Source organism: Ooceraea biroi, chromosome 2 (genome assembly GCF_003672135.1).
Source record: "Ooceraea biroi isolate clonal line C1 chromosome 2, Obir_v5.4, whole genome shotgun sequence".
In the NCBI taxonomy this organism is placed as follows: domain Eukaryota; kingdom Metazoa; phylum Arthropoda; class Insecta; order Hymenoptera; family Formicidae; genus Ooceraea; species Ooceraea biroi.
In genome coordinates this window covers 15,916,598-15,944,450 of record NC_039507.1, presented here as the reverse complement: position 1 = coordinate 15,944,450, position 27,853 = coordinate 15,916,598, and the positions used below count along the sequence as shown (strand labels likewise).

Below are 27,853 nucleotides of genomic sequence, written 5' to 3'. Positions count from 1 at the left end.
TCCTCTCTCGACCGCGTTTCACTTTTCTAGATTAAATGTAGCTATTGTCATTGGCAGTTTCCATGCATGTCAAATGCGAAGGTTACGATTAATCTACTTCGATGTAAAGCGGATGCGCGACAGCACTCGTTAAAATGCGAATGCTTTTCAATGCTTTCTCTCTCCTTCTCTCGAAAGGTCATTTCTTTGTAGAATTAAAATAATAAATTATTACGTATAAATGAATAATACCTAAAAATACATTTTACACTAATTTATAAAGTTTTAAGTTAATTTATAAAGTACGTATAAATGAATAATACCTAAAACCACATTTTACACTAATTTATAAAGTTTTTAGTACATCTTTACAGAAAATTGCAGCTATAAACTATGAAAAATAAAAAGACATTGATAAGAGTACAGCTTGTTAAGAAAGAATTAATGGTTCAACTTTGTTGTCATGCATCATGTTGCCTTCTCAGCTGTCTAATTATAGCATCCCCGAAGACTAAACACGATCTTCAATCAACTAAATGAACACACGCGCATCCGGCGAACTTGTCGTTTCCGTTCCACCGGAATCTTGCGGTCGTGCGTCCGAGTAAAAGGCACCGGAAGAGGAACAAGAAGATGGAGAAGGAAAAGGAGGTTCGAGAGCCGACAGGGGCAAAACGAGGAGGCAAAAGAGGGAATAAAGAATAAAAAGTGAACGCGTTGTTCCACGGCAGCTAGTCGTCGGCTAGACCAAACAAACAATCTTTATCTCCTTTATGGTCGGCCGCTTATCTCCGTCCGGCGACTGACTCTCAACCCAGGTTGCGCGCCTTTTTCTCGCCTTCCTACGTAAAGAAATCCTTTGTGTTCCGGCATACGTTCTCACGGTGAAGGAAAAGTTTAAAGAGAGCAAAGGAAGAGAGAAAGAGAGGCGAGGCACGGAAAATTTGAATAAATCTCGCGCCGCGTCGTGAATATCATTTCGCCAAGCTCCGCGAGCGGTTCCGCATCTTTAAGCGAGCACTTGAAACAGTTCTAAGTACCGTTCCGATAAAGTTTTAAGAAATCCGTGCCGATGCATCCCACGCAACGATAATCTCGGCCAAGCTTCGTTATAAGCGCCGTTTAGAAACCTTTGACGCTTTTCTTCTCTTGGCGCGGAAAAAGTCTCATACCGTTTACCCGATATCGAAGATAAATGGTCACGCTGGTATGGAAGATGAATGGTTTCCTCTGTAAATAATTGTCCCAAATTTGCTAAAATAAGTCAACAAATTGAGACAAATGCATTAGATCGGACACATTTTTCTTGATGCCTTGTTAACGCATCTATACTGATCAATTCCATTAAAGTCTTTCATCAAGTCTGCTTTGCTTACACGGAAATGTTATAAATTTCTATAAAAGTTTGTTATACTTTTTTCCTATTATTCTACCATTATATAAGTCGACGCAAATCAGAAAATCGTCGTAAGACTTCGTGGTAAACTGAGATCGAGCACCGGGAGTGTACAAATAACGATAAATTGCTCAATTCACTGATACTACTTTCTCGCGAGACGAGCAAAGTCAATTTGCGAAAACTCTAAAGGATACCCCCTGGATGCGGAAGAGGACGATATACAAACGCGCAATTCTGTTTGTCGAGGAACTTCCGGGCCGTCGACAAAATGAATAAAACTGATGGGACACATTGACGTGAATTATGTGACATGTAAAAAGGAATTATTAACAAATAATAAAAAATTATATTGATATAAATGTATCAATATAACATATCGCATAATTTCTTTCAAGCACATATCTGTCATTACGATGGAATTATTTCAGCAAAGCTGTATAGCGACTGTGTCCGCCTAATTTGATACCGAATCCATTTCGCTCCCTTTTGAACGATGACTTCGCAATACGGTTACACAGGGAGAAACGTTCCTCGTAATCGTTTATTGAGACGAGCATGAATCGCGGAATTCACTGGAGGTCGCGTGTATCCGTGCGGAATCAATTCCCCAAGTCCGTCCGCCGGAAGGATGCACACAGCGATTCCGGTACTTTATACACAAATTCCTCAGCCAATTTGGAGTTAACTTTTCCCCAACAAAAGTGTGCGTTATACCTGTTTCTATATTACAAACAATTCGGAATTTCCAAGAACAGATTGTCAAGGGAGTCGCGACGCGTGTTTCGACAACATTGACTCAATCAAGTTTTCATGAAGATCCACCTTCAAATGCAGAAGATCTATTTGGATATCGATTTAAAAGCGATAGCGACTCGTGTGCGTGCTGCGCACCAGGAAAAGCGGTCGGTAAAACAAAGACTCATCGATGCTCTCTATGAGTTTTTGGTTAACCGCTGGTGAACGATCGACGCCGATCGATCGCGAGGATATAGCCTCGGTGGTTGCGGGCAGGAATGGCGCACGCGGAAGAGCCGCATTTTCGTCGCGTTTCTGTCCGTGACGCGCGGAAAAAGTCGTGGAATGCGATTGCCCCTGGTTGCTCGCAATAAAATCGCTCCGCAATAAAAGGCGAGCGACCCGATGCGCTAATAAATAAACGGAATTCGGAACCGCGCCGGTCGACAATGCACGCGGAGAAAGGTTTCGTTCAACTTCTATTTCGTTAGGAGCTCTTTAATTGCGCCAGGTGAGATCTCGAGCGGTCATAAAGACGCATAAAAATTCGGTCGCTTTCCCGGAAAACAATAACAACATCGTAAATTGATAATCGAACTGGCTCACAACGTTCTTGACGAGCAATTAATTCGCGTCCCAATGTTCGCAGTATTATTGCGGTTAAATATGCACACTTTATTTGCAATCGCTGCGAATTATACGTGAATTTTAATCGCAACCTATAACGCTAATAATGCAATTAGGTAAATAAAAGTATACCCTGATGCACGTTCCCGAATTAATCGGTTTAAATGCAATATTAAACGTGAAATTTAGCAAATCATACACGGCGAATAAATATAATATTCCCACAAAAGCGCTTGGTGCAAAATTAATAAACAATTACCTACATTTGTTCGTGTCGAAAATTAAAAAAGGAGGAAAGCTTTCATCTCTCATACATGATTTCACTGTTTTCGTGGGAGTTGCCATTCTTTTCGAGCATCGGCATTTGTTAAGTTGAATCAGTCACGCTCTCTGAAGCCGAATACCCATTATCGAGGGGATTAAGTCGTAAATCAATAATACGTTCCGCAATTTCTCAGGAAGAGAACGCATCGGCCACGCAGGCGGATGCAGCGAAGAAAGATTGTTCTCGCGCGCGAGTCCGAGCGTTCGCATGCAAAGATGACGCGAGCGCGTGTGAAAGGAGCATATGGCGCATTGTACGAAGTCCTCCTGCGTCCTGCCTCCTGTGGGCTTTTCGACGCCACCTGTTACGTAAATGCAAACGAGAGAGAAAGAGAAAGAAGTCCGAGCCGCGGGACGCGGCCGATTGATTCGCGCCGTAATAATCGAGGAGGACGAATCGCGTTCTTCTTGCAGCGGGAAGTGGTCTTCCCATCTGACGACCGTTCAGCTGCTCGGCAACGGAAAGCACCACCGTGTGCCTCACGCCGTGTGGTTATAATAATTCCGGCTAGCGATGGCACTGATACCCTCTTGGTGCCCAGCTATCGAGCACCGTGGTACCGCGCGAAGTAGCTTCCGCGAGTTATTGTTGGTAACAGCCTCTCGCTGCGAGATATCAATTCATTTAAACGAGCTATCAATCCACCGCGAGCATCGTGGAGAACGGACCAAGTAACGAGGGGTTTCAGCGAGATGGCGAATAACGACATGCTTACAGCCGTAAACTTCTCTTGATATAAGATAAATCAATTCGTTATACCATAGTTAAGATTTCTCGCGAGGAAAGTTTCGCCATTTACATTGTAATGCGCGCGAATTATGCTCAATAAATTAGATACTTCTAATCTAAATCTTCATTTAAACATTCTTTTAGCAAGTTTCAAAGATACTCAATATAAAATGTTACCATTATCGAGTATTATATATGTCTCTAATGTGATCATAAATCGCGAAAAGTTTATCATCAAGTTTCCAGTCCATTAATAATTGTTGACGTTAAAATCGAAAACTGATACGACTTATCTGCTATTATTTTATCATTTTACACAAATTTTTCACAATTTTCAGTATTTTAAATGGAAAATATGGCACGCAAAAAAGGCACAAACGAGAAACACCTTCGCGCCTAGGAAAGGTAGACACGTAAGCCGCGTGATTCAGCCTATCTATGCATAAATCTCGGAATGTTTCGCGTTCGTTGAATTCCGCGCTGTTCGCACATCGGTGTAGTGTTCCTCATTTTTCCCTAGATAACGAGCAAGGGTGTCACCTCGACGATGACGCCTCCTGATATGATTATGCATACATGTCGGAGAAGCGGCAACAGCTAAATTAGGACGTTGAAAATGACTCACCGTTGATATGCACTTGTGGCTCGGCGAGATGAACTCCAGGCCCCGCTGTCCCTCGCCGCTGAAGCACCGCTGGATGTTGCTCATGAACTTGCGGCGAATGGCCTTGAGCGAGTAGACGCACAAAGCTGAGAACGGTCGCGGCACGTCGCTGTTGGGCCCGTCGCTCTCGGCGAACACGGCGAACAACACGTCGTCCTGGGCGGTGATGCCGAGATCACCGGCGAGTACCGAGCCGGCCTTGCCGACGTAGGCGGCTTGTACCAAGTTGTAGACGCGCTCGTCGCTGGTGCAGTTGATCGGTATCTCCGTGTACGAGTAATAATGCTCGTCGTCCTGACAAACGCGCACCAACTTCGACAGGTAAATCGGCGTCTCCGTGTTCTTCATCTGCGTGGTGAGGAAGTAGCTGAAACCCTTGCTGCTGAAGCCGTAGATGTAGTTGATGGGATAACGTTCGCGCGACAATGAGTTTACGTACATCCGCGTGCCGGTGGTAACCGCTGCCTCGGCGATGTTCAGCATCTTGTCCTTGTCAAGGGAACGTGAGCTCACTGCCGGCACCTCCGAACGATAGGGTGAATTGCCAGTGAAGGTCACGCCGACATACATGACCTGAGAGACGGGCGGGTTCGGTGGACCAGGTGCGATAAACGCGACGGTCGACGCGGTAGCATTGTTCGCCACCACCGCCTCCTTCACTTCCTGTACCACGTTCGTTATGTTGTTCAGATCGCGCACCGTGCACATCCCCTGGAACAGGCTGCCGCAGGAAATGAGCCGCGAAGTGGTGTAGTCGATCACCAGGGCCTTGTTCACGTTATCGACCGGCCGTTTTTGCGCCTCACGCGGGCAGTCCAGCATCGAGCACGCCGTGGAGTCGCCCTTCGGTCCGGTGACCTCCTTTTGGAAGATCGCCAAATCCGGCGTCAACATATAAAGCCGATTAACCGCGCCTATGAATACCCGACCGGTGTTTTTGTCCACCACCAGATGGTTCATGCGCTCCACTTCCGGATCGTGGAACTTTCGCACTATATCGGCTGGCAAAGTGCGCGCCGTCGGCAACCACGACGACAGTGACAGCATCAGCGTCAGCATCAAGAACAGTGGCAAGGACTGGCGACACCAACGTCGTCGGTATGGCCGTGATACCAGTGACCGCGCCATCCTCATCGTCCCCGTCGTCGCTGCCGGGAAGACTGACAACATGTCTACTCTACTTCCACGCTACAGACTCCGTCGCGAGTGCTTCCTCTTCTTCCTCCGCGCTGCCCGGCGATCCTGGCGGGAGCGACCTCTTCCTTGAGCCTCGCCCAGGCCTGCAAAAGAGCAACCAGAGTCGCGATTATTGTTAGATGTCGGATTTGGAAAATTAAACGAGTACACATAATAAATTTTGAAAAGATGGAGTAAGAAAATAGGTAATCCTCATACGCGTTACGATTAAGTTACTTCAAGTCGTGTAAGAGACTTGAAAGTTGCACACTTGTAAAATATTTACATGAAAAGTCCTAAACTTATGGTTTCAAATATTAAACTAACTAAAGAAGAATATGTATGTGATTGTAACAAATCTCTCTCCTTTTTATTACGATAAAACTCATTAAGTTTGTGGAACTTAAAAAATAATTTCCGTGATCCGTTTCTATTCGATATACGATCTTGCAAACAGCTATTGCCGCTGGAAGTTGGAAATTTCTTTTGTGGATCCATCTTTCCGCATGACAGATGTTCGTCTGTATAATACAACTATTATCCGTACCAAGGAACGAGACATTACACGCATGAGACAGCATTCACCGTGCATAATTGTAACGATTATCCGTTCAGACTCAAGGTAAGAGCGCCTCTTGCACGCGATGTAATCTACTTTCGACCGAAGGGAAAGGTGCAATTAGTGCAACGATACGGAACAATTATCACCAACAACCTGCGATAGGAATCGAACGTAATAACAACGAAGATAATAATAACGTGCAATATTGCAAACCACGCCTCTAAAAATTCTGTTACAAATATTCGAAGCATCCTTATTCGGAGAGCAAAAAATAAATAAAATGCAAATGTAATGATTGAATTTCCTCGACTCAGCGAATGTACGAGCGCCGTAACGTCAAAGGCATAGACGTTTAAATGACGTCTCGTTAATGGAATGTAAGCATTTCAGTGCGATGAATGTTCCTTGCCGATCGCTCGAAAGTTCACGTACTTATAGGATCCAGCGAACGAAATGTAGTAGGACGAAAGTAACGAGGCCATGGCAGCAGCATGGCCAGGGGAAGAGAATGTAGGATTTATCGAGCGAGGAAAAACCAGCTGCCTTTGAAACGTGCCCCCGACGCATCTCAGCCCCCTCTTAAGAAAATGAAACGGCCGACTTCGTGCAACCGGCGAGTGGAGCACGTTGGGAAAAGCGAAGGGTGGTGAACGGGCGAGCAGAGGGAAAAAAGAGACGATCGTCCCTCTTTCTCTCTCATCTCTTATCGCGACATGGAGGGTAACGGCCGATCGGGAACAAAAGTTTTCTTATTTCCCGAAGACCCATTTCCCCTCTCCCGGATTACCCCCTCACCAATTTCACTCGATGTCAATCTCGGTTTTTATAGGCGTTCTGCCCCCGAGAAGATTAGAAACATCTGCGTGCGAAAATCTCGCGATACTTTACACGATCTTTTAGAATTATTCGAAGCAATCATTGAAACTTTTAAATCTATTTGATTTAATACAAGGCATCAAATAGTCAACATGATCATATTAAATCGGTCAAATTTTTCGTAAAATTATCAGTAGTTCTATTTTACGATTCTATAATTCAAATAAAGGTACAATTTTAGATGTTTTATTTTAATAAATAAAAATCCTTTTTCCTTTTTATGAATAATTCAAAACTGACGAGATCATCCTTTACGTTATAATTTAACAGAGAGTCGATATCAAATTCTCGGTACAAATACAAATGTTCGATGAAATTTGAAACTTATCTTTAGTCAGATATTTAAAATATCAGATATTTTAAAATATCCGACGAAAATCGGGAAATCGAATGATTTTTAATCAATTTCAATTCAAATGATTTAAAAACGAATTTATAATTTATCATTACAAGAATGATTTTCTCCATTTCTTGAACAAATCTGATTCGTAAAATACGAAAAAAATGTTCCACTTATTTTATATTTATTTTAATGGTACCGTGAGTTTTTCGACCATAAAGTGCTCCGAAAGAACAATTGTTATAACGGCATAGTTCCGCAATATATCCCGTAAATCTTGAACCAACGGTACGCGTCATTCATTAAATGACGAATCGGAGAACCTGGTATCGCATAAAGGTACTTGTTCCATGGAAAGAAAAAGATAAAGTTCGCGCGATCGTATGAGCCATTCGCGGTGAGTAAGCAGTACAGTAACGATCGTAGGCATAAAGAAAGTAGATCAGGTGACACACCGCACGCCGATAAGTATCGAATTGAGCGCTAGCATGCAATTTGATGATAAGGGAAATTCATGATGAAAAAATGCGCTGAGAAATAAAACTGCTGCGAATAGTAACATCGCGCGACTAATTTTTTAAATTAATGTTTAATATCGCGAAGCAACGAGTGTTTCGATATGCATCGACAGCGTGCATATCCAGTTTGGAATACGCGGACTCTCACGCCAACATTCGTTCGCGCTAAATTCCGGCAACTCGTCGTATCTGATGAACGGAACGCGAGCTTTTCTTCGTGAATTCCCATTGTGCTAAGGAGGAGCGACACGCACCTTGATGTAGGTTAAAACGATAATTAACGAGTGTCTTAATTGCTCTCGGCAGTTTGCACCGCGATCTCGCCGAGGCGATACACGACGGAGACACCTCTCGTTTCTGACGACGAGCTACGCTAGTCGAGAAAGTCAAACATGCGTGAAACTACGGACTAATTAGCGTACAGCTATCAGATGTGATAAGATTACCGAGATGCTTAAAATTTGTCAAGGTATTGGTATGCATCTCATTGCATTCGAAGTCGATCAAGTATACTAATACTAATAACTCAAGCGTCGTATACATAGCTAAAAAAATTGTTGTAATTGTAAAGTACTAAAAAAACAGTGTAAATAACGAACAAATTATATATAATATCATATTTTCTGCCTGCTAAGAAAATCAAGAAAATAATTTTCAACATTAAAATAATCAGAATCGTATTTATGATGGACATGTTTATACACACATACTGAGATTTTAAAAACCATATTTTAAAATCATATTAATGTTGAAAGAACATTCGGTAGGTACTTTCGAGAAATTCTGCATAAAAGCGCAATTCTTAAAATTCTGCACATGTGAATTACCTACCAATTCAATCCCCATTTAGAAAGATTTATTATCGAGATACTCGGCTATTCAATGTATGATAATCTGACACGAACTATTGCGCGTAGCGATGCAGTTGGCCGAGCAACGTGCTGCACGCATTCGACTTTAATGCAAACGTGTCCTTGCACGTGGCCGCCGTAAAGAGAGCACACCGAACGTAAGGTCGTCCATGCTGACAAAAGTAGCTTGAGACAAACTGCCTTTTCAAGAAGACACCACGTAACGAATGCGATCGCTCGACGAACGTGCTTCGGGAAAAAAAGTGTATAAAAGTCATAAAAGACGATAGGTACGACGTCGAGGGAAAAGAGGATGAGGAATGGGCCGAAGAAAGGCCGAAACGCAGAAACGGTGCAACGCTTTCTACGATCCTTTAAATCATCCGCCTCCCCGGCTCGAAGTCCTCCTGATTCCTCATTAAGTAAATGGTCGACGTGCCACACAAACTTCTGACGTAATTCAACGAGATACACGGCATAAAAACGAAAACAAATTTAGCCTTTTACGATGTTTAAATGCTTCTTCGTATTTCTAATGAAGAAGGAGACGATAAGGATGCTTATGCACTGAACCAGTACTTCGACTTCGGATGTATTTCGAGCATAATTTACGTTCTTAACATCACTATTATTTCTATTATTGCTATCAGTATTATTAGTATCTCTGTTATAAATATCCTATAAAAACAGTCATCTTCCATAATTAATTCTATTGATTTGACTTCCATCTTGATACATCTCTGGAATTTCCAATTGATTCTTGAAACAGAGACTCATTAGGAATCAAAATGAATCTCTCATCTGTTTCCACTCATCCATCCATCAACATTTCCTCATGATTGTTAGTTCTACATCCTGATCCACCGAGTAAACGCTATTTCCGATAATAGCCGTGATTTAGTGCTCGCCAAAGTAACAAACTAAAAGCTCTTAAACATAGCGGCATAGCTATTATGGTCTACGGGGAAATTTTCCGGGGAGAGAATGGCCGTTAGCAAAAACTTGCTATAACCGACCGGGATGGGAAAACTTGAATTAATTTGCCACCGCTAAAGCGCAGGAAGCGAGAGACGAGCGGGACTTCGGGACTCCGAGCGGCGGAAAATTTGCGCGGTCTACCGAGTCCAAAGCCCCTAATGGATCCTTAACGAGTTCAACAATCGTTAGAGGGTTTAAACAATCGCAAGTCGTTGGTACTCGTTGACTTTTTAAAAACGGCCGATTCCCAAGGGAAGTCCGGCATGTCAAGTTGCCAGGGGCGACAGCGATGAACTTTTCTCTCTCTCCAGTGAACTTAAACCGAAACTAAGTGTTCGCGAAGTATATACTCCGTGAAGAAGCGAATTCTACGAAAACATCCCGGCTCGTTATCTTCTCAACCCCTTCGAAGATTTACAAAGCCACTATTATCTCGGTTGATTTTCCGACGTTTATGCCGAAAATGATACAACAAAACGTGTAAGAGGATGCTTAATGTTACATCGAGATTATATTACAATTTTATATCTTTGGATTGTAGAGAGAAAATATCTTTTTAATTTGTCTACCTTGAAAGCTACTGAAAGCAGCAAAATGTTCTACACTGTAGTTATATCATTGTTACTATTCATATATGCATGCTATTACATGCACGATACTTGTTGACTTATTGACCCAGGCTCACAATTATAAAAACTATTTTTTGTTACTATTTGTTCATCGTTACGGAATCACATAATTTAATAAAAAGAACAACACACACATTTTTCGATTTTCTACATAATATCGTATAATTACCGGCGTGTAATACAAATTAAATATATTTTCAGCAAAATATATTTCTATATAAAAAGAAAATTAAATATCAAGTTTAATATATGTCAGTTTCAGTATATTAGCGTTATAAATCTTTCCAATAAGATAATTCTAAAATAATTTTATTTCGATAAAATAGCAATATAAAATACAATATAAATGATGATACGCACGTGTAATATATACATTCATTGTAATAAATATTTTATATAAATCTCCAATAATACTGGATAATTCAAAATGTTGCTAAGTAATCAATAAATAATTAATTAATGAAATAGATAAACAAATATGCATGCGTTTGATTTTAACTCGATGTCGCCTGGACTTAACATATCGACGAGCATAAATTCCGTGCAGCTATTTGTATGGACATGTGTTGTACAAAGGTAAGATCATTCGTTCCGTCAGCTAACGAGGTACGATCTATAAAGTAACGAGGTGATATATCGCTCGGCCCGTGGAAACGATCACGCATCAGATGATCGCTTATAGGGAAAATCAGGTCGGACGTAAAAAAAAAATATAGACATAGAAGAACGAACGTGGATCCATCGGAGCTAATGAGAAGTAAGAGGCCACCCGGTAGCGATAGAACCACCTGATTTTTATTGGTCTCGTCTAATGACTTCTGTTGCACGGTGGCATTAAGCGGCGTTACATGTTACGCCCGCGTCAGATGAGAGACTCAGTTAACCGGGGACACCATGAACTTATTCTTCATTCGTAGCAGTCATCAATCTCCTCGAACGAGTTTACCCGAGCACGCGTATTAATCACGCATTTTCGAGAAACAAAAAAATCGCGCAATTACTCCAAGTGTCGAGAGGTTTCAAATCCTAACTGCCAACGGATTAATTTTTCACTGTGCGATTTAATGCAGTTAAATCGACGCTCGGTGTAACGATATCTAGAGCAAAAGCTTTAATTATAAAATTTAACAGAGCAAAAGTTTTAATTCTAAAATTTAATAGAACAAAGCTTTAATTTTAAAATGTTGAATGTATCATAATGTTTAAATTAAAAAGCTAATAAAACAGTGAATATTTAACTGTTAACCGATATAATAGAGTAGAACGGTACAACTGCATTTAATGTTTCAAGATGGTTTCTGCTTCATTAACTACATTTGAAGAATCGAATCGCAAACGACAAGTGGAAATAAAGAATTTTATTCAGTTGTCAATCCATTACTCACTGAAGCTTCTTGTACGAAACGAGTAAAGTTCAGAGTGGAAGCCGAGATATTAGGTCAATGGAATGGGGTTTTCCACTGATATCTGCGGCTCGATATTGAATGGCGCAATGCCGGAAAACACGCGACATTCGCGCGGGTTGGCAGGCCGCCAATATCAGCTGCTTAACCCTTAAGTGAACACTGTCACATTTGATATCGTCCGTTAAAGAAACAATGCTGAGTATGTGATTTCTCGTAAAGTTGATAACTTTTATTACGTTACATGTTTACTGCATTAAAAATTGATTTACGTATCCACAAGAAAGATAATATTTATTTCATATAGTCTCATTAAAGATAAAACAGTTTTATGAAGTTTTCCATAGTTTATTAATTAGGAGCTTCTACTTATATGTATAATGACATAGTAAAAGTTAAATATGTATTACATCCTATGATCTAAAAAACTTTGTACGTAATTAGTTATATAAAAATATATTTTGCTAACTATTGAGAATTTTAATTTAATTTAATTTGTGTTACATGTCGATGATCATACGATATTACAAAGAAAATTGAAAAATTAAAGTGTTTAAGAATTAACGAGATAAGATCTTGTTTAGCAAACAACAAAGGAATAGAGAAACGTGAGTAAATGAGACTGTGCCATGTAGCCAATGAGAAATGGAAGCGGGAGTCGTCCCGATGGCGTCATCCGGACCGATTTTTGTCGGTCCCGACTCGAAGCCCGAGTAAAGAGAGAAAGATACAGGACAGAACATACGAAAGAGTCGCAGAGAGAAGGGAAAGAGAGGTATACAGAGACAAAAAGAGAAAGACTGAGAATCTGCGGAGTCAGAGAGAGGACGAATACCTCGAAGACTCGCCGTACTGCTCGCCAAAGGCCATTTACTGGTGACAGAGACAAATAGAACCGGGTACGTTCTAGGAGAAGGGCTCGCGTGTGTCGTCTAACTAGACGAAGCAGAAGGAAAGGAAGGACGGAACGAGGAACCTTGTGCATGAGGATGCACCATGAGAATGAATTCCGTCACGATGTGTCCCTCGTGGCAATGCCGTGACTCGACCTAAGGGTGCCCTCTGTGTATCTTTAATAATTCTGTAACAATTAATGAGCAGACGAACCCGTGCCCGAGAGACTATATAAGAAAGAGAAAGAGAGAGAATGTATGCGTATAGAAAAGAAGAGATGTATTCTTCATAGAAGTGCGTTTGCGATAAGAATAACTTATTTATATGGTAAATATTTAATGCTACTATGTAACATTGTTACTAGACATAAATCTTAACCTAACAAATTAAATCTCAAAAATTAAATATAAGTTGTACGCAATAATAAACAGATTAAAAGAATTAATTTTCGATTATTGTTATACGTTACTAATTATGTACTGTAATAATGTTAAAAAATCTCCGTATTGAAAAAAAAGATTTTATATATAGAACAAAACGATTATATAAACGAGTAAGAAATAAAAATCTGCAAAAAGTAACTGGTCGGCGTACCGCATGCGTGATTCGAATAGCGGGGGTGGAGGTAAATCGTTGATTTGCGACTCGAGAGGTCTAGCCCGCGATGCCTGCGCTGTGCACGCATAGATGCATATGAGAGCTGGTGTGGATTAATATCGGGTGCGATTAATAACGGGGAGGGTTTATAAACTTCGATTACGACCGCGCGCGCGCGTGTGAGCGACCGCTCGTTGCGTATTATATGATCACGCGTCTATAAACCGTCTATCGCAGGTCAAAGTGGGATAACGATGCTCGCTTACTATCGAAAGTCGTGTTACACTAACAATCGTTACACTATAACGTATATATGCGCGAGGAACACAATACAGGATGGTCCAAAAAGATTCAGTTGATCGATTTTCAATCGTATGTTTAATATCATCAGATCCTGACACAATCTCGAATCAAATTTTAAAATTTGCATATCGCTCATCAAAAAACAAAATAATTACTTAATTTCTTGGGAGTGACTTTATTACGCCGGAATAATTCCGTCGTTTAATACCTCCTAAACGAGACGCACTATTAATCCTTCATTAGCGAACAGCCATCCCAATTCGTCGAAAAATCGGCTAACGGAGAAACAGCTTTGGAACACCCTCTACACTGCACGAGAACCCATAAAGTTACACTGGAACATTCGTGCGTTTCGGGCTCTAAATGTATTAACGGTCGAAGCTGTTGCCGGCCCCTGCCGAAACGTCCTCCTGTACAGTCTGTCCCCAGCGAATTCGGGACCAACCTTGCACACATCCCGGACGACGTAATTGCAGTTCATAATCCGTAGGGCTAACGAGCGCAGTTCCGAGGCGCACGCGGGCGCAATATTAATATTCGCCCAACATCAAAACCTTATTTACAGCCGCGCGTCACCAATAACGATCCGCGCGCCGTCGTGAACGAATGGCTGCCAAATTGCAGAATTTGTAGTCCCGTTGGAAACTGCATTAGCTTAGATGCGCTAGCACAGGGCAAAAGGGACAAAGTTTGCTCTTCGAGCACGAACCGGGCGACATCTCACGAGACGAATAAATGTCGGCGTCTGTTCGCTCGATACGTTGGCCAGTTACTAGGCTTTTATATGTGAAAGGAACGGACAAAAGTTTTCTCTGGGAAAAGAAAGATCCGCGATAGTGTATTAAATAAATCATACGAAAAGTTTACCTTTTCCTCGAAGTAGTCGCTATGGCTATGCCTCTGCGCGCTAAGAATAATTTACATCATTTGCAGGTTGTACATAATATTTAATAATTTACAAAGTAAATTATTAAGAGATTTATGAGACAGTGCAAAATGATTCAAGTATCGATATTCCATAATGAACCAGTATTATTCCTCTCAAGTCAGTCCTTTTCTATCATTTTCAAAATGTTCGTATATATTTTATTCGCTTCGAGGCATCCTGTCCACAACGCTGCCAGTATTCAACTCTCGTATTCAGGCCACATTTTGATGCGCATCTCCCAGTATAGTGGCCGCATTTCAACGAAACCGCAGCCAGCTGTTTCCATGTCACGGAATGGGGCGAAGACTTCGCTCAGAAATTCGAAAACGGGAGCGAGCCGGACGACACGAGGGCCACAACTTACAGAACTTACACTTCGAGGGGAAGGGAAAGGCGCATGTGGATGACTGTTAGAAGAGGCACTACGACAGAGTATGGTGGCTATCGGAGAAGAAGGGGGATATGTCGAGGATCACGGGGAGATCGGGGATGAAAACGAAGAGGGATGCTGCTTGTACAAGACTGCCGGTAAACTGGATGCCTGTTAAGTTTCCCGAGTATTATAGCATGCGTCGAAGCCCCCCCGAGGGTCGCCGAAGCTCTTTGGGGTTGGTTATACCGGGAGGATCGACCCAGGGGTGTACTCACTATCCTGACCGAAACCACCTAGGAAGGGAGCGGACAGGGTGAGAAGGGTAAACGGAGCCTTTCCTCTTCTCCCCATCACTTCGTTGCATTGCCTCATATGCACTTCGAGATCAAGATGATTCAATTCAATGAATAAAATTTTTCTCAGGAAAGAGATTTGAGTGATCTTTTTAATAATTTTGAGTTATATATTTATATTAATAATTAATAAATTATATAATAAATCTATTTTAGAAAAGCTGTTGTTGTTTCTTGACGGATATATGTTTGTAGTACATTCACCTACTTTTATGCTGTAAATAACTTAGCAACCTACAACCTGTTTATTTTAGACTAAAAATACGACACAGAATTAAAGATTATTTGTAAATAACTTAGATTTAAAGAAAAATAATATTTGAAAAATAAAGAAAATTTACAATATTATATATAATTATTATAATTATCATATATAATATTTTAAAGGAGCATATCTATATGATCCTTTAGATTGACAAAGTTGTATTTATATTCTAGCGAAACTCGTGAAACTAGTTGTTGCAATATGTTGAAGGTATGTGATAACACACATCCCAAATATATACGGAAACACACACACAGATACATCTCTCTGTCAGTACACTAAAAAGATCGATACTTGGAAATTGTATTAAAAGGTACAAAGGTATTTGATAAATAAATGGGCCGACGCTTCAAGTTTCGAGAAACTGCCAACATGTTTTATTATGCTATCCAAACTCTCGTGACAAATCGACATTAAAACAAATACAGAACTGAGCAGTTAAAGGTAATAGCTGTGCCAACTATGATTCTGACGTCAGTGGTAAATGAGTCGATCTTTCCGACTTCAATTCGCGAAAGCGATTTTTCATCAACACAACCAGTTTGGCTTGATAAGCCAGACTTGTAAAATACGTCGGGCACTTTGATATCAGCTCAATGTATCATGTAGAATGATTCCCAACCGCTGTTCATATCTTATCTAGGCTTCAGGACAACTTGACAGCTGTGCCATTTTTAATAGCTTCGCGTTTCTAAGCAACATGTTGTAGATTACACCAAAAAAATCTCGTTTCGATATTTCTGTGTCAATGTATCGCCGAATACAGTTATTACAAAAAAAGCTTGCAAATATTTGCAGTGTATACAGATATTTTCTGCGATCATCTTGTGTAACTATTATGAACGATCAGTTTCTCCTTTCGTTGGGCATTTTTTGCCTCCTCTTTTTTATCTTAATTTATTTCCATTTATGGTTTTCTCTTTTCATCCTGCAACATATAAACTTTTCTGCGGTAGCGAATCAGGTGGTCGTTCATTATCACGCCTGGTAACAGATCGAAGAACGAAGGCCAGTGTCTGGATGACATCAGTCATAGTGCAGTGCACTGGCGATGCGTCAAAACGTGATGAATCGGCATAACCGAAATAATACGACGAGATGCGCGGCCGTGTTGGACGACCAGATGGACGCGCATTTGCGAGGTGTCATATCAAGAGAAGGACACGGCAAAACCGTCACGAGATACCTCTGTTATACAGAGTGTTCGGCGACATTGTGTCGCAACTCTAGCATCTGGTTCTTTTGACTGATTGCAAGTTAAAAATCTTACATGAATATGTGTATAGCCTGTTCGATTTCCAAGCGCGATAGAAATAAAATATTCGATTATTCCATTGTATATTACAAGCCATTTTTGCATATTAAGCTGTTTGTAATCCAAATTCATATTAGCTTTTCATCCATAATGTTTAATTAAACAAAAAGAATATTAATAATACATTAAAATAAATCATATTAAAAAATGATATAAATATTATCTAAGGACGAAAGTCTCGTAATATTTCTAACTAAAGATTATTCCAGAAATCAGACGTATCTTGAGGTTACAACATAAAGTAGCGGAAAACCCTGTATTATATAACACAATGCCGAGATATCGCTATCAGAGACACCTGTCACACGTCGACATAGGACTCTCGACAACTTTCCGTTTCGCCGAGAGAATTCGTACATCGTTTTCCCATCGCGACGAAATAGCAGCGGCGTGTGTCACCACTGTAATACTGTAGCGACAAATCATTCCCGTTTCCCGACGTCTCGTCAGGAAGGGTTTCTCGTTCAAATATATCGTCCCGCGTAAATTGCTTTTAGATATCATCAACAACAAGCCGAAGCGATAAATCACGCTTCCTACTTTGTATTAATTGCAAAATTCACTTCCCCCTCGCAACCTGTCTTTAAATCTAATTGCAGCTCCATATCTGGCGTTTATAACACAGTACTTATGTCTGACAATAGCGCGAGGGCAATAATGCAAATTAGTTTCTCAAACATTAAGAAACATCCGTACTGAAATTAATTTATTAAATACAGCAATAAATGTTACACGCGTATGTAGCTTTATGGGGAAAATCTATGAAAATAGAAAACTTTTTTATTTCCGTCACAATAAATTATCTTTTTAATACAGACTCTCTCAGCGTTCCTTCTCTAAAAGAAAATAATCGTGACTGCAAAAAATTAATTAAGTATTGTAAGTAATTATGGTATAGTGACTCTACTATTGTTCGCAAGTGCTATGTCGAGGCTCCAATGCCACCGATTGTATCGATAATATAACGTAATAAACGCACAACTGTACATTGCTTGCCGTGTGATAAACGTACATCGGAGTGATTCGATTGCAATCTGCAGCGAGCGAATTTTTAGCGCAGAGATACCATCTCGTTACGCACCGACTTCTGCAATTAATCACTTTGATAATCGCGCTCGCCATGATTATCGCACGGCTTCCGTCACGCAATTATAACGATGCGAAAAAGTTGGCAATGCATTTCTGCGAAAGTAGCCACGCATCACGAGGGAAATCTTTGCGCACTCATTTTATTCACGATACATACGATATTTGCCACAAGAGATTATATAAAATCGAAAAATTCAATAATAAATCGATAATAAAATGTAATTTAATAAAATAAAATTTAATAAAATTTACATTTACTCATCCAAAACGGTTTTGGAAACACAATAACGCCTTATTCGCATCTTCTCATCCATTTTGAATTAAATATTTTTATAAGTAAATCTTAATTTCAATTTTGAAAGAGCAAGATTGCTTTGTCATGCAATTATTCTTTAGAAGATTGATATAAAATGTTTCAATTTCAATATAATGTATAATTTTACAAACAATTATTGATGTCATGATTTATATGATTTTAATTAAGAAAACATTCTTACAATTAATTAAAGAATATATCACTGAACTTAGTATTAAGATTTTCGAATACTTTAATAGTAACCAAGCAGAAGGGGAAATAAAGGGAGACGCATGCCAATACTGCAAACACACAAAATGCGCTTTTGCAAAGAATCTCGCGTTTAATACACTTTAGACGACTTTTAAATCACCTGGACGGAGCTTGTATAAAGCTCTCGGGCCTCGCCCCGAGCTTGTGGAGCAACTTAAGGCTTTTCCAACCCGCCTCTAATCCAGTTTTGATTATAAATCACTTAAAGCCGCCGCCCTGAGAAGGCGAAACTAAGTTTTCGAAGGCTACGTCGCGCCGCGGCCACGTTTTCCGACTCGCCCGGCCGGGCTGTAATTGAAGGATTTATCTAGAAAAGCGCCGCGCGTACAGAAAAGCGGAGAGAGTGTGGATGGATGGGCAACTTTTCTGTAGTCTGCCTAAGAATCTCACTTTAAACATCCGTTCCGCCGACGCTGTCGATTAATTTCGAAGCCTTCGAACGATAAACGTCCCGCTCGCTGCAAAAGTCGCGTGAATCAAACTTCGAAACACAAATTATTCATGCGAGATGTGATTACGAACCGACACGGTGTATCCGTCTTAACGGGATTACCTGATGATTTACGTTTATTTTTCAGAAGGAACAGCTCGACGCGCTGCCGAACCGTTAAATCTTGCTGAACATTGTCCGTATGTTGTTATATTTGGATCTGTGCGTCACACGCGTATCACACTAAAATGCGCGTTATTCATTGTTCGCGGGAAAAGGCAAAACGAGATTTCTGGGTTGCTATGATTTATGATATTTTAAGTGACATTAATAGATGGCATAAACACATTTGCATATGATTTAAATCTTTGCATATTAAAACGAATATGCATACAGAAAAAATACAAAACTAAAAAATATATTTAAAAGATTAGAAACAACATTTATGTTATGACATTTTAAAAATCTTTCAAAAAATATACACTTTTAAAACATTATTTGACACAAAATTTCCAAATATCTCATATAATGTCATTTTTTCATAATGGATATTTCAATGTTTTATAATATAGGCCATTATTGATTATGTAAACGATAAAGTGTAGGCTAATAAGATATTATGAAATAGATACTTTTAAAACCTTGAAACGGAGCGTTCATTAACCCGATCGAGCTACAAACGGATTTTCTAAACAAAGGAAAAGAAAAACGCGTCCTGAGAAAAGGCTATATAAAACCTCGTTAAATTAATTTTCATTGAAAGGGTTAACGAGAGAGAAGCGGCCGGCCTGTCGATGCGATTAAGCCCATCGAGATGCACTTTATTGATTATACTTCCGTCATGCCTTTCGCACAGATGCTACCCGAGAGCTGGCTTGCATTAACTACGATTATAATAGCGTATCTTTTGTTGGACCATTCGATCATGAATGAGCCTATTTGTCCTAAAAAAATACATTTCTATTCCTGGAGCACTAATAATAGACATCGTGATTTGCTTCCAATTAAAAGTAAAAAATAATGCGCTAACGGCATATTTCATATACTTTTATGCTTATTATTATTATTATTAATTTATTGCTATCATTATTGATTTTAGTTATAAATTTGCATTTTTCAGTTATTTAATTTTCATATTGAACCTAATTTGTTTCTAAATATTTATAAACATGATATTGTTTTTTAGATGCACTTTCTTTTTTAACATCAGAGCTTGTCAAAACTTTCTCACACTTGTATTTTATTCGTTTTGCGTTCTTAATCTACGTGATGTACACTCGACGTATTAAGCAACCTAATGTTCTAAAAAAGGTACCGCGAGATCAAACGAGTTGATGTCGGCTGAATCATAGCAAAACGCCTTACCGAGCAGTTAAAGCCAATTTGCACTTGTCCGAGATGATACACCGCACAAGGTTCTACTCCCTAAACGCGTCGCAGCGACATCAAATCGCGACAGGCTTGTATTACGTAGGTTAGCAGGTGAATCATGGCAGATAACGTCGCACCGAGATAATTGCGATTGTTATGTGCAAACAAAGCCGAGCGAAGCTGCGGAGCGCGTAACGAGATGTCGTATCGACTTCTCAAATCTACCACAGCAACAAGATAGAACATACTTTCCAGAGAGAGAGAGAGAGAAGGATGCGATGTAGTATCATCACTATTATAAACATGATTACTCATATCATCAATCCCATGTATCTTATCAGAAGTAGTGCTACTATTAATATCGTGGAACGCTCAGGATCAATTCCTCCGGTATCGATTAAATCTAATCACATTTCAATTATCTTTCTGTCTCTTTCCAGAGTCTCTCTGTCGTTCGTAGAGACGACGAGAGAGGCAACTAAATTATACAGCTAATCCGTTCCTAAAAATATCTCTGTAGGACGGACCTATTAGCATAAGTAACGTGTCGCAAGCGTGGCTCCAATTGTGTGAAACCACAACGCTGGAAGAAACGACCAAACGAGAAAGAAGCTCTCGCTGCCACGCGGATATAAAAATACTCCGTGCTTCCGAGGGAGCGAGTCAGAGTCCCCTTTCTCAACGTCTAATTTTCCCTGCTCCGTGCGGGGGAGTCGTGCGAGGGCTGATGCGCGAAAACCTCGCCAAAGACACCGGGCACACAGAGACATATTTGCGAACGCGACTCGCGACTTATCCGGTAATCTCTTATCCAAAGAGAACGCGCGGCGATGCTATCTCTCGACGAGATTGTTCGCCGCGAAACTTCGTCCAGCGAGCGGGTGCGTATCGCCGTCGCCGTCGCGTCATTTTGCTTACGAGTAAGAGCCATTTCCGGGGGTAAGGGCGCGATATCCGCGCGATAACTCGCGAATACCGGCGCTGGCGGATTTTTCCCGGACGAAGACTGCTGGCGAAGGGAGGACGGCCGGAGGGCAGAGTAAGCCGCAAGCCCGCCGGCCAATGTAATTTCATCCACTTTTTATTGGCGCGAAGCGGACTTTAAGGCCTTAAGCCACTTAGATTTAATAGCGCGACCGCGTTATACGGTCGGCCGTACGTTCTAGCTAGGTTGGCGAGAAAAGAGAAAAGAGAAGAGATAGAGCAGAGTGCGGTACAGACGGAGAAGAGAGCGTTTATTGATAGGCAAAAGAAAAAAATAATATGCTGGTTACTAATCGATAAAATACCATCGCGATACTGTGTCTTACGTATCGAAATTGCAAACGTTGTAAAACTAAAAACACACTAAAATTTAGTAAACAAGTATTAGTTTCTACTCGAAAAGAAATAATCGCATATTTACTAAATACGAGCAGACGCTGCAGAATAATCTAATAAATCGTATAAAAATTTTTAAGTGGGTATATATAGTTGAAAGACACAGATTGTGACTGAAATTAGATTTATAATGATCCAGATAATGTCTTATCAACGAATATTACATACACATAAACCATAAATGATATTGTAACGGGGAAGCAGAAATAACAGGAAACGAGAGAGAAAGAGAAAGAGAGAGGAAGAAGTAAGGAGAAGATCAATAGGAAGATGCGCACGCGAGATAGGGCACAGATTAAATCATGTAATCCATTACACGCGCTGGTAAAAAGAGCAGAAAAACAAAGAATAGCGAGTCGCGCGTACATGAAACGGAACGGAGTGGAACTCCGAATCGTATCGTTCTGCTCTTGTCTTAACCCAGTTCAGCCCGTCAGGCTCTTTATTGATTCCGATGGCGGAGCAAGGTGGTGTGAACGAAATCTCATTCTTAACAAGTTCAACGGCTCCGAGCCGCGGCACTTTGTTACCGGCGTGTAACGGATCGATTATTGGGAACGTCGAATGACCCCGCTCGGTACTCGTTGCTCCGTGCCGATGAGCTACATCGTCAGATCGAACGGTTTTCATCGACTCAAGATCAGCTATATTGACAGAGGAAATGGGAATCACGATGTATCCCGAGAATGGCGTTTCATTCTGTCCAAACTTAATCATCAATTCCAACAATTCCGATTCTTCGGACAAATGAGCGAAATCTTAAATCATTCCTTGAGAGACACGTACCATTTTCTACATGTATTATGTAGAATATATATAGATTTCAGAGACGAGACGATATTTTTTTAAACGGTATCAAGTGGCAAAATATTTCGCATGCAAATTTTCAAAAACACGAGCGAAAAAAACAGTTTTTAATTATTAACATTTAACTCGTGCGACATACTGTGATATACAACATTAACATTATTTGTATTACGAAAACTGAATAACTGAAATAATTCCAAGAGATAATATAAAGATATCCAATGTGATACAATGTAACAATATAATGATAAAATACGTTCTTTATTGCCTTTGGAGATTGTCAACACAATCTCCATAAACTGTGACGTGGAAGTAGAGTTCTGAATAAATATTATTCAGAATTATGTATCTTCCATAAAATTCTAGAATTTTATCAGAGCTCTTTTCACGTTATCTGTTTGTTTGATCTTTAGATGTCCGTATCACACATGCGGCGCTTATGATCTCCTTCCATAATATTTCACAGCTAATTAACAGGTCAGTTACCACAAAGAGCATCACGTAGTGGCCTTCAACGTACTCCGATTCGAGATTTCGAGACACTCCTCACAGCGCAGGAAATTAATTCGTCCGGCGGGCAAGAGGCGACGATTTTAGTCGCGCAAGTGTCTCGGTCGAGAAGTAAATTCTTGAGAATAGCCTCGCGAGAATGCGATCTGGATCTGCGGACGAGATTTCCGGCCGGTATGCGTGGGCACCGAACCCGTCGGAATGAAAAAAGAGAAAGTTCGACTCAAAGGTGGGGAACGAAAAAAGAATGCAAAAGTGACGGATACGTCTGCTAACGTTCGCGGCTACCGATCGCCGTCCACCATTCTTCCCCATTAATTATCATACCCGACCAGTCACGGTCCATTCGAATTAGTCACTCTCCGAAAAAGTACAGAAAGAGCACTTCATTCGGAGATAAGAACGTAAGATTCTCAGGAAATGCTGTACGCGGAACATGAACGCAATATCATGTCGGCGGCGCTTAGCAACACGCTTATCGTATGAAAAGACCGGAAATGATGATACTTAGAAAACTTCAGTGAATTAATCCTTTAGATAAAAGAATGTATAATTTGCACATTCTATGTGTTATTTTTAAAACACAATAATACTTTTAAATCTTTACCTGACATTAGCTATGATCAGCAGCAATCGCAAATATAATGCTTTAGAAATGGACTATTAATAATGCCAATTAGAGATAATATTAATTTCTAAAAAAGATTAATTTTTATAAAATATAGAAATGTATGGATATATGCTTGTTAGGTAACGATGATATCATTAATTTATATTAATTTATAAAAAAGATTAATTTTTATAAAATATTATAGAAATGTATGGATATATGCTTGTTAGGCAACGATGATATCATTAAGACTCTATTACTCTGCAAATATGGTTATCATTCATGATCTTTTTACTCAAGCATTTTTTTCTCTCTTTCTCTTTCCCAAGCACTTTAAGGTACGCGTTTATCGCACGTGTGTTCGAGTCCCAACGATTATCCTCGACAAAAATATCACTACGCATTCCTACGACGTTTCGTAAGCATAGTTTTCCTAGCAATAACGTAGTCCTGCTTATAATATTCTCGCATAAAGAAACCAAGCTACGTTCACATAACGAAACGTCCCAGCATAATTGTTTCGTATGCGACAAAACGCTCATTTTTCGCGTTACGAGTCAGAGACACGGCTGAATTCCCGTGTGTCGATTTACCCGCATAACAGACAGTTAATGTAACCGCAAGCGACGACGTAAGAAATGGCCGGTCTAATGTAATGCGACTCCCAAGGTGAGTCAAGGTAAGACCATCTCTCGTATCCTCTTCATCGAGTCTTTTCCAACAACGACGACGACGACGACGACGACGACGACGACGACGACTATGATCGATACGGCCGATAAGCAACGCGAATCCTTCGTTTTCCCAGGAGGCTTCGGGTAATCGTGCAACGGCACTCAACACCGCTAATCGATAGGTATTATTTCCTGGATCGCTTGGAAAATCGCTTGGCAATTTGCATTCGATTTATATTCCGAGAACAAGGCAGATTATAATGCTTCGTGGCGGAGATTAAGTCCTCGGATCTTCTTGAGTCAAGAATAAACTCGAAGGCCTCGCGGGACGGAATGGCAATGAAGCGATAGCTCAACTTCCTGGCTGAACTTCGGTAAAATGTTACACTGAATGCCTGATTCACTTTCAACTAGCCTAACTTTGAATAGGAAATAACTGGAATCATCGAGGTAATGGGGTATAACTGCTGTATCTTTGTAATTTTCTAATAAGACACATAAATGAAATTTGTGATAACTATTATAAAAATATCAGAAAACTATGAAGTTATATTTGCTATATATTATAATTATTTTAAGAATTATATATTAATTTATTAATCATTACACAACAATGATAGCTAATTTTATCATCTGTAACTATACCATTTCATAAAATTCCAGTCATTTCTGTGTTTATTAGCGCTTATGTCGTGTTTTATACCCTTTTCGTGCATAATCTTGTTCGTAAGATTTTACAATCTTGCTTAAGTCATTTGACAGGTCACATTGTATGAACTCGAGTCATTGAGATTTCGACTGATGTTTGTCCGTCAGCATCGAATAATTATTTACTCGACACTTGTGATTTGCATTCGATTAATATTCCGAGATTAACAAACACGGCACTTCAATCGGAGTATTAAGTATCTGGTTTCTCACTTTGGCTCTCGCGAATTAAGCCGAAGGTAACTCGAGAGTCTCGAGGAGCATCGCAAAGTAGAAGCAATTCGGCTTACTGCATTGATATTTCGTTTGGTAAAGTGTTTTCAAGTTTATAATCTTCGAGGGTCTCGGTATTTCCTGGTGAGCATCGCATAATCGAATAATGACTCCATACAACCAACAATAAGCGATTGTTGGTGCTATATGAAGCTAAACATTCGTTGCGATTTGCATTCCATTGACGTACGCCAGAATAACAAACATTACTGTTCTTCTACGCGAACATTAAGTACGGCTTCTCACCAGTTAACTCAAAGGTCTCGGACGGGGTTGCGATGAAGAAACAAGACTCGACTTGCTATGCGAACTCTGATATTTGTCTCGCAAGCCGCATTTTCGAACATATAATTCCTCAAAATCCCGTATTTTCCAAAGTAAAATAATGGCCCGCAGAATCGAGTAACGGCTTTCCACCGCAGCTGTAAGTGATTGGTATTATTTCTTACATGAGGCCGGAAATCTGCGATTTGCATTCGATTTGTGAAAGTCTGGGAAAATCTACTTGCGATAATCCGGACGGATACTGCCGCGGAAATTAGATCCGCGAATCCTTCTATTTTCGGCAAAAGTTGCTCAGGAAAATAGGGAAAGAAAGAGAGAGAGAGAATATAAATACATGCACAAACTTATTTAAAAATTCTTCGTTTATCTCTAAAAAAATATGGACAGTACGTATTTCTTCATAAAAGTGGAAGTGGAAAGATTGCAGTTTACTAGATACCTACAGCAGAGAATAATCTTAGGTCTAATTAATAATTAAAATTTTCGATGACACAAAATATATTTTACTTAAGATGTATGCACTTTTAGTGAAAGAAGTTACCTTTACATTATACCAATACTTGCAATTTTTCGTAAAGACATCTATAAATACAAATTTAACAATTCGAGAATAATCCTTTTAAGTTTAGATAAAAATTATCGGAAGAAAATAGAAAATATCGGTGCGAAGCGTTAGACGTTTCTTGGATTGTCTTTTCAATGAGGAAAGTAATGCGCTAGCCATAGCTAATCAACGACAAAACACTACTTTCGTATTCTGGAAAGCAGGAAATTCCTCGTTCGTGTAGTACACGGCGAAAGAAACGCTAGCCGATCTTGTAAGCGGTTACAAACCTATTTGTGATTGGCATAAAAATGCATTTTATATATCCCTATCTTCTTTGGAGGGAGGATAAATTAGAACCCCACCGTATAGATTATCTTTTTCATGACTTGCAGCTTTTCGTTGATTGGTTTTCTCGACACATGGAAATTCGCAAGAAATAATATCAACACGGACACAAGAAGCTCTCGCGGTTGGCCGGCCGGCGCGAGAAAAAAGTTGGCGCGCGGATAGTCAAGCAAGAAGGCCGAGCGAAATTGAAAATTGCACCGGCCGACAGTACTTACGGTAATGTCCCCTGTATTATTCGTAAACGTGGGTAATTTCGAACCGATTCGCTAACCCAGAGACGCTGCTAAATATATGTATGCTCTATATGGAGATGCTTGGCCCATCCACCGCTTTATGTTTATGAAATTTAGATATCTTTATTCGTGACTCTAAATATTAAATCTTAAATATTATTTCTTTCGATCAACTGCAGAAAGAAAATCAGATAAAGGACATTTAAGTTAATTTCGACTAATAATAAAAAATATTTTAATAAAAAAATATAATACTAAACATATAAATATATAAAGTACGTATATGTTGAAAGATTAATAAAAGTACTGATACCGATAATAAAAAGTTCGCAGAAAATTTCAAGTTTTATTTAAAAACGTTACTTGACCTTTTTTGAGTTTCTATTCGTTATTAATTGTTAATAATTCTCGTTAATTTCTCCGGAATGCCAACCAACATGTGGTTATATTCACTTCCGGCGTCCTAGTGCCCTTATACCATGTTCACAGCGGCATCAGCGCGTGACGGGAAGCTACGACACGCGATTCTTTCCATCGATGATGAGGATAGCCTACTCTAGGATTCCGTGCGCTGTTAAGCAGAGAAACAAGACTGTAGAACGGATCACGTGAATTGTCTAGACACGTGTACTTGCTTCATTGTTATTTCTATCGCATTTAGCTACACATTTCCATCAAATTAAAAGTAAAATGCTTCATAAAGCGTTTATATGCACAAGAGATATGAACAGATTAATAAAAAAAATATATGTTAATAAGAAAAAATTAACAACAGTTGGAAAAATCTCTCAAGATAATTCAAATTCTATTATCATCAATAAAATCAATTTACGAAGTACAACGCAGGAATTGAGTGGAAACAATTTGGGTGGAATAATTCAAATTTTAATTTAAAATTGGCTTCCATATCGATCGAAATGAAGTAGCGTGAACTAACAACTTTGTTAAATTCTGAATAAATGAATGAAGTTGCAGTAATAGAAAGTAATGCGTTCTCGATCGATCCAATTAGTACAAGTTCGTCCATTTCTTTCAGAGAAATCTAGCGGAAAGAGAAGGAGAAATCGAGAGAACTCTTTAAAGAGAGAAAATGTTGCGAAGTACAGTTCGCAGATTTATTCTCGAAGGCAGCCAGAGGCAGAGAGAAAGAAAATAGTAAAGCATAATATTATGATAATAACGCAGTCGGTTTGATGACAGC

General features: G+C 39.8%; 1 protein-coding gene across 2 annotated transcripts in view; it reads right to left on the bottom strand.

The window, feature by feature from the left end:
* The window catches only part of LOC105280134 (plexin-A4), a 234,719-nt gene that overhangs the window by 157,461 nt on the left and 49,405 nt on the right, over nucleotides 1-27,853 (bottom strand). For both annotated transcript variants that reach the window (XM_011340393.3, XM_011340394.3), the window contains exon 2: nucleotides 4,420-5,738. In XM_011340393.3, the coding sequence (XP_011338695.1) occupies nucleotides 4,420-5,628 (1,209 nt within the window). In that variant the 5' untranslated portion in view covers nucleotides 5,629-5,738. The remainder of the gene's footprint in view (nucleotides 1-4,419; nucleotides 5,739-27,853) is intronic.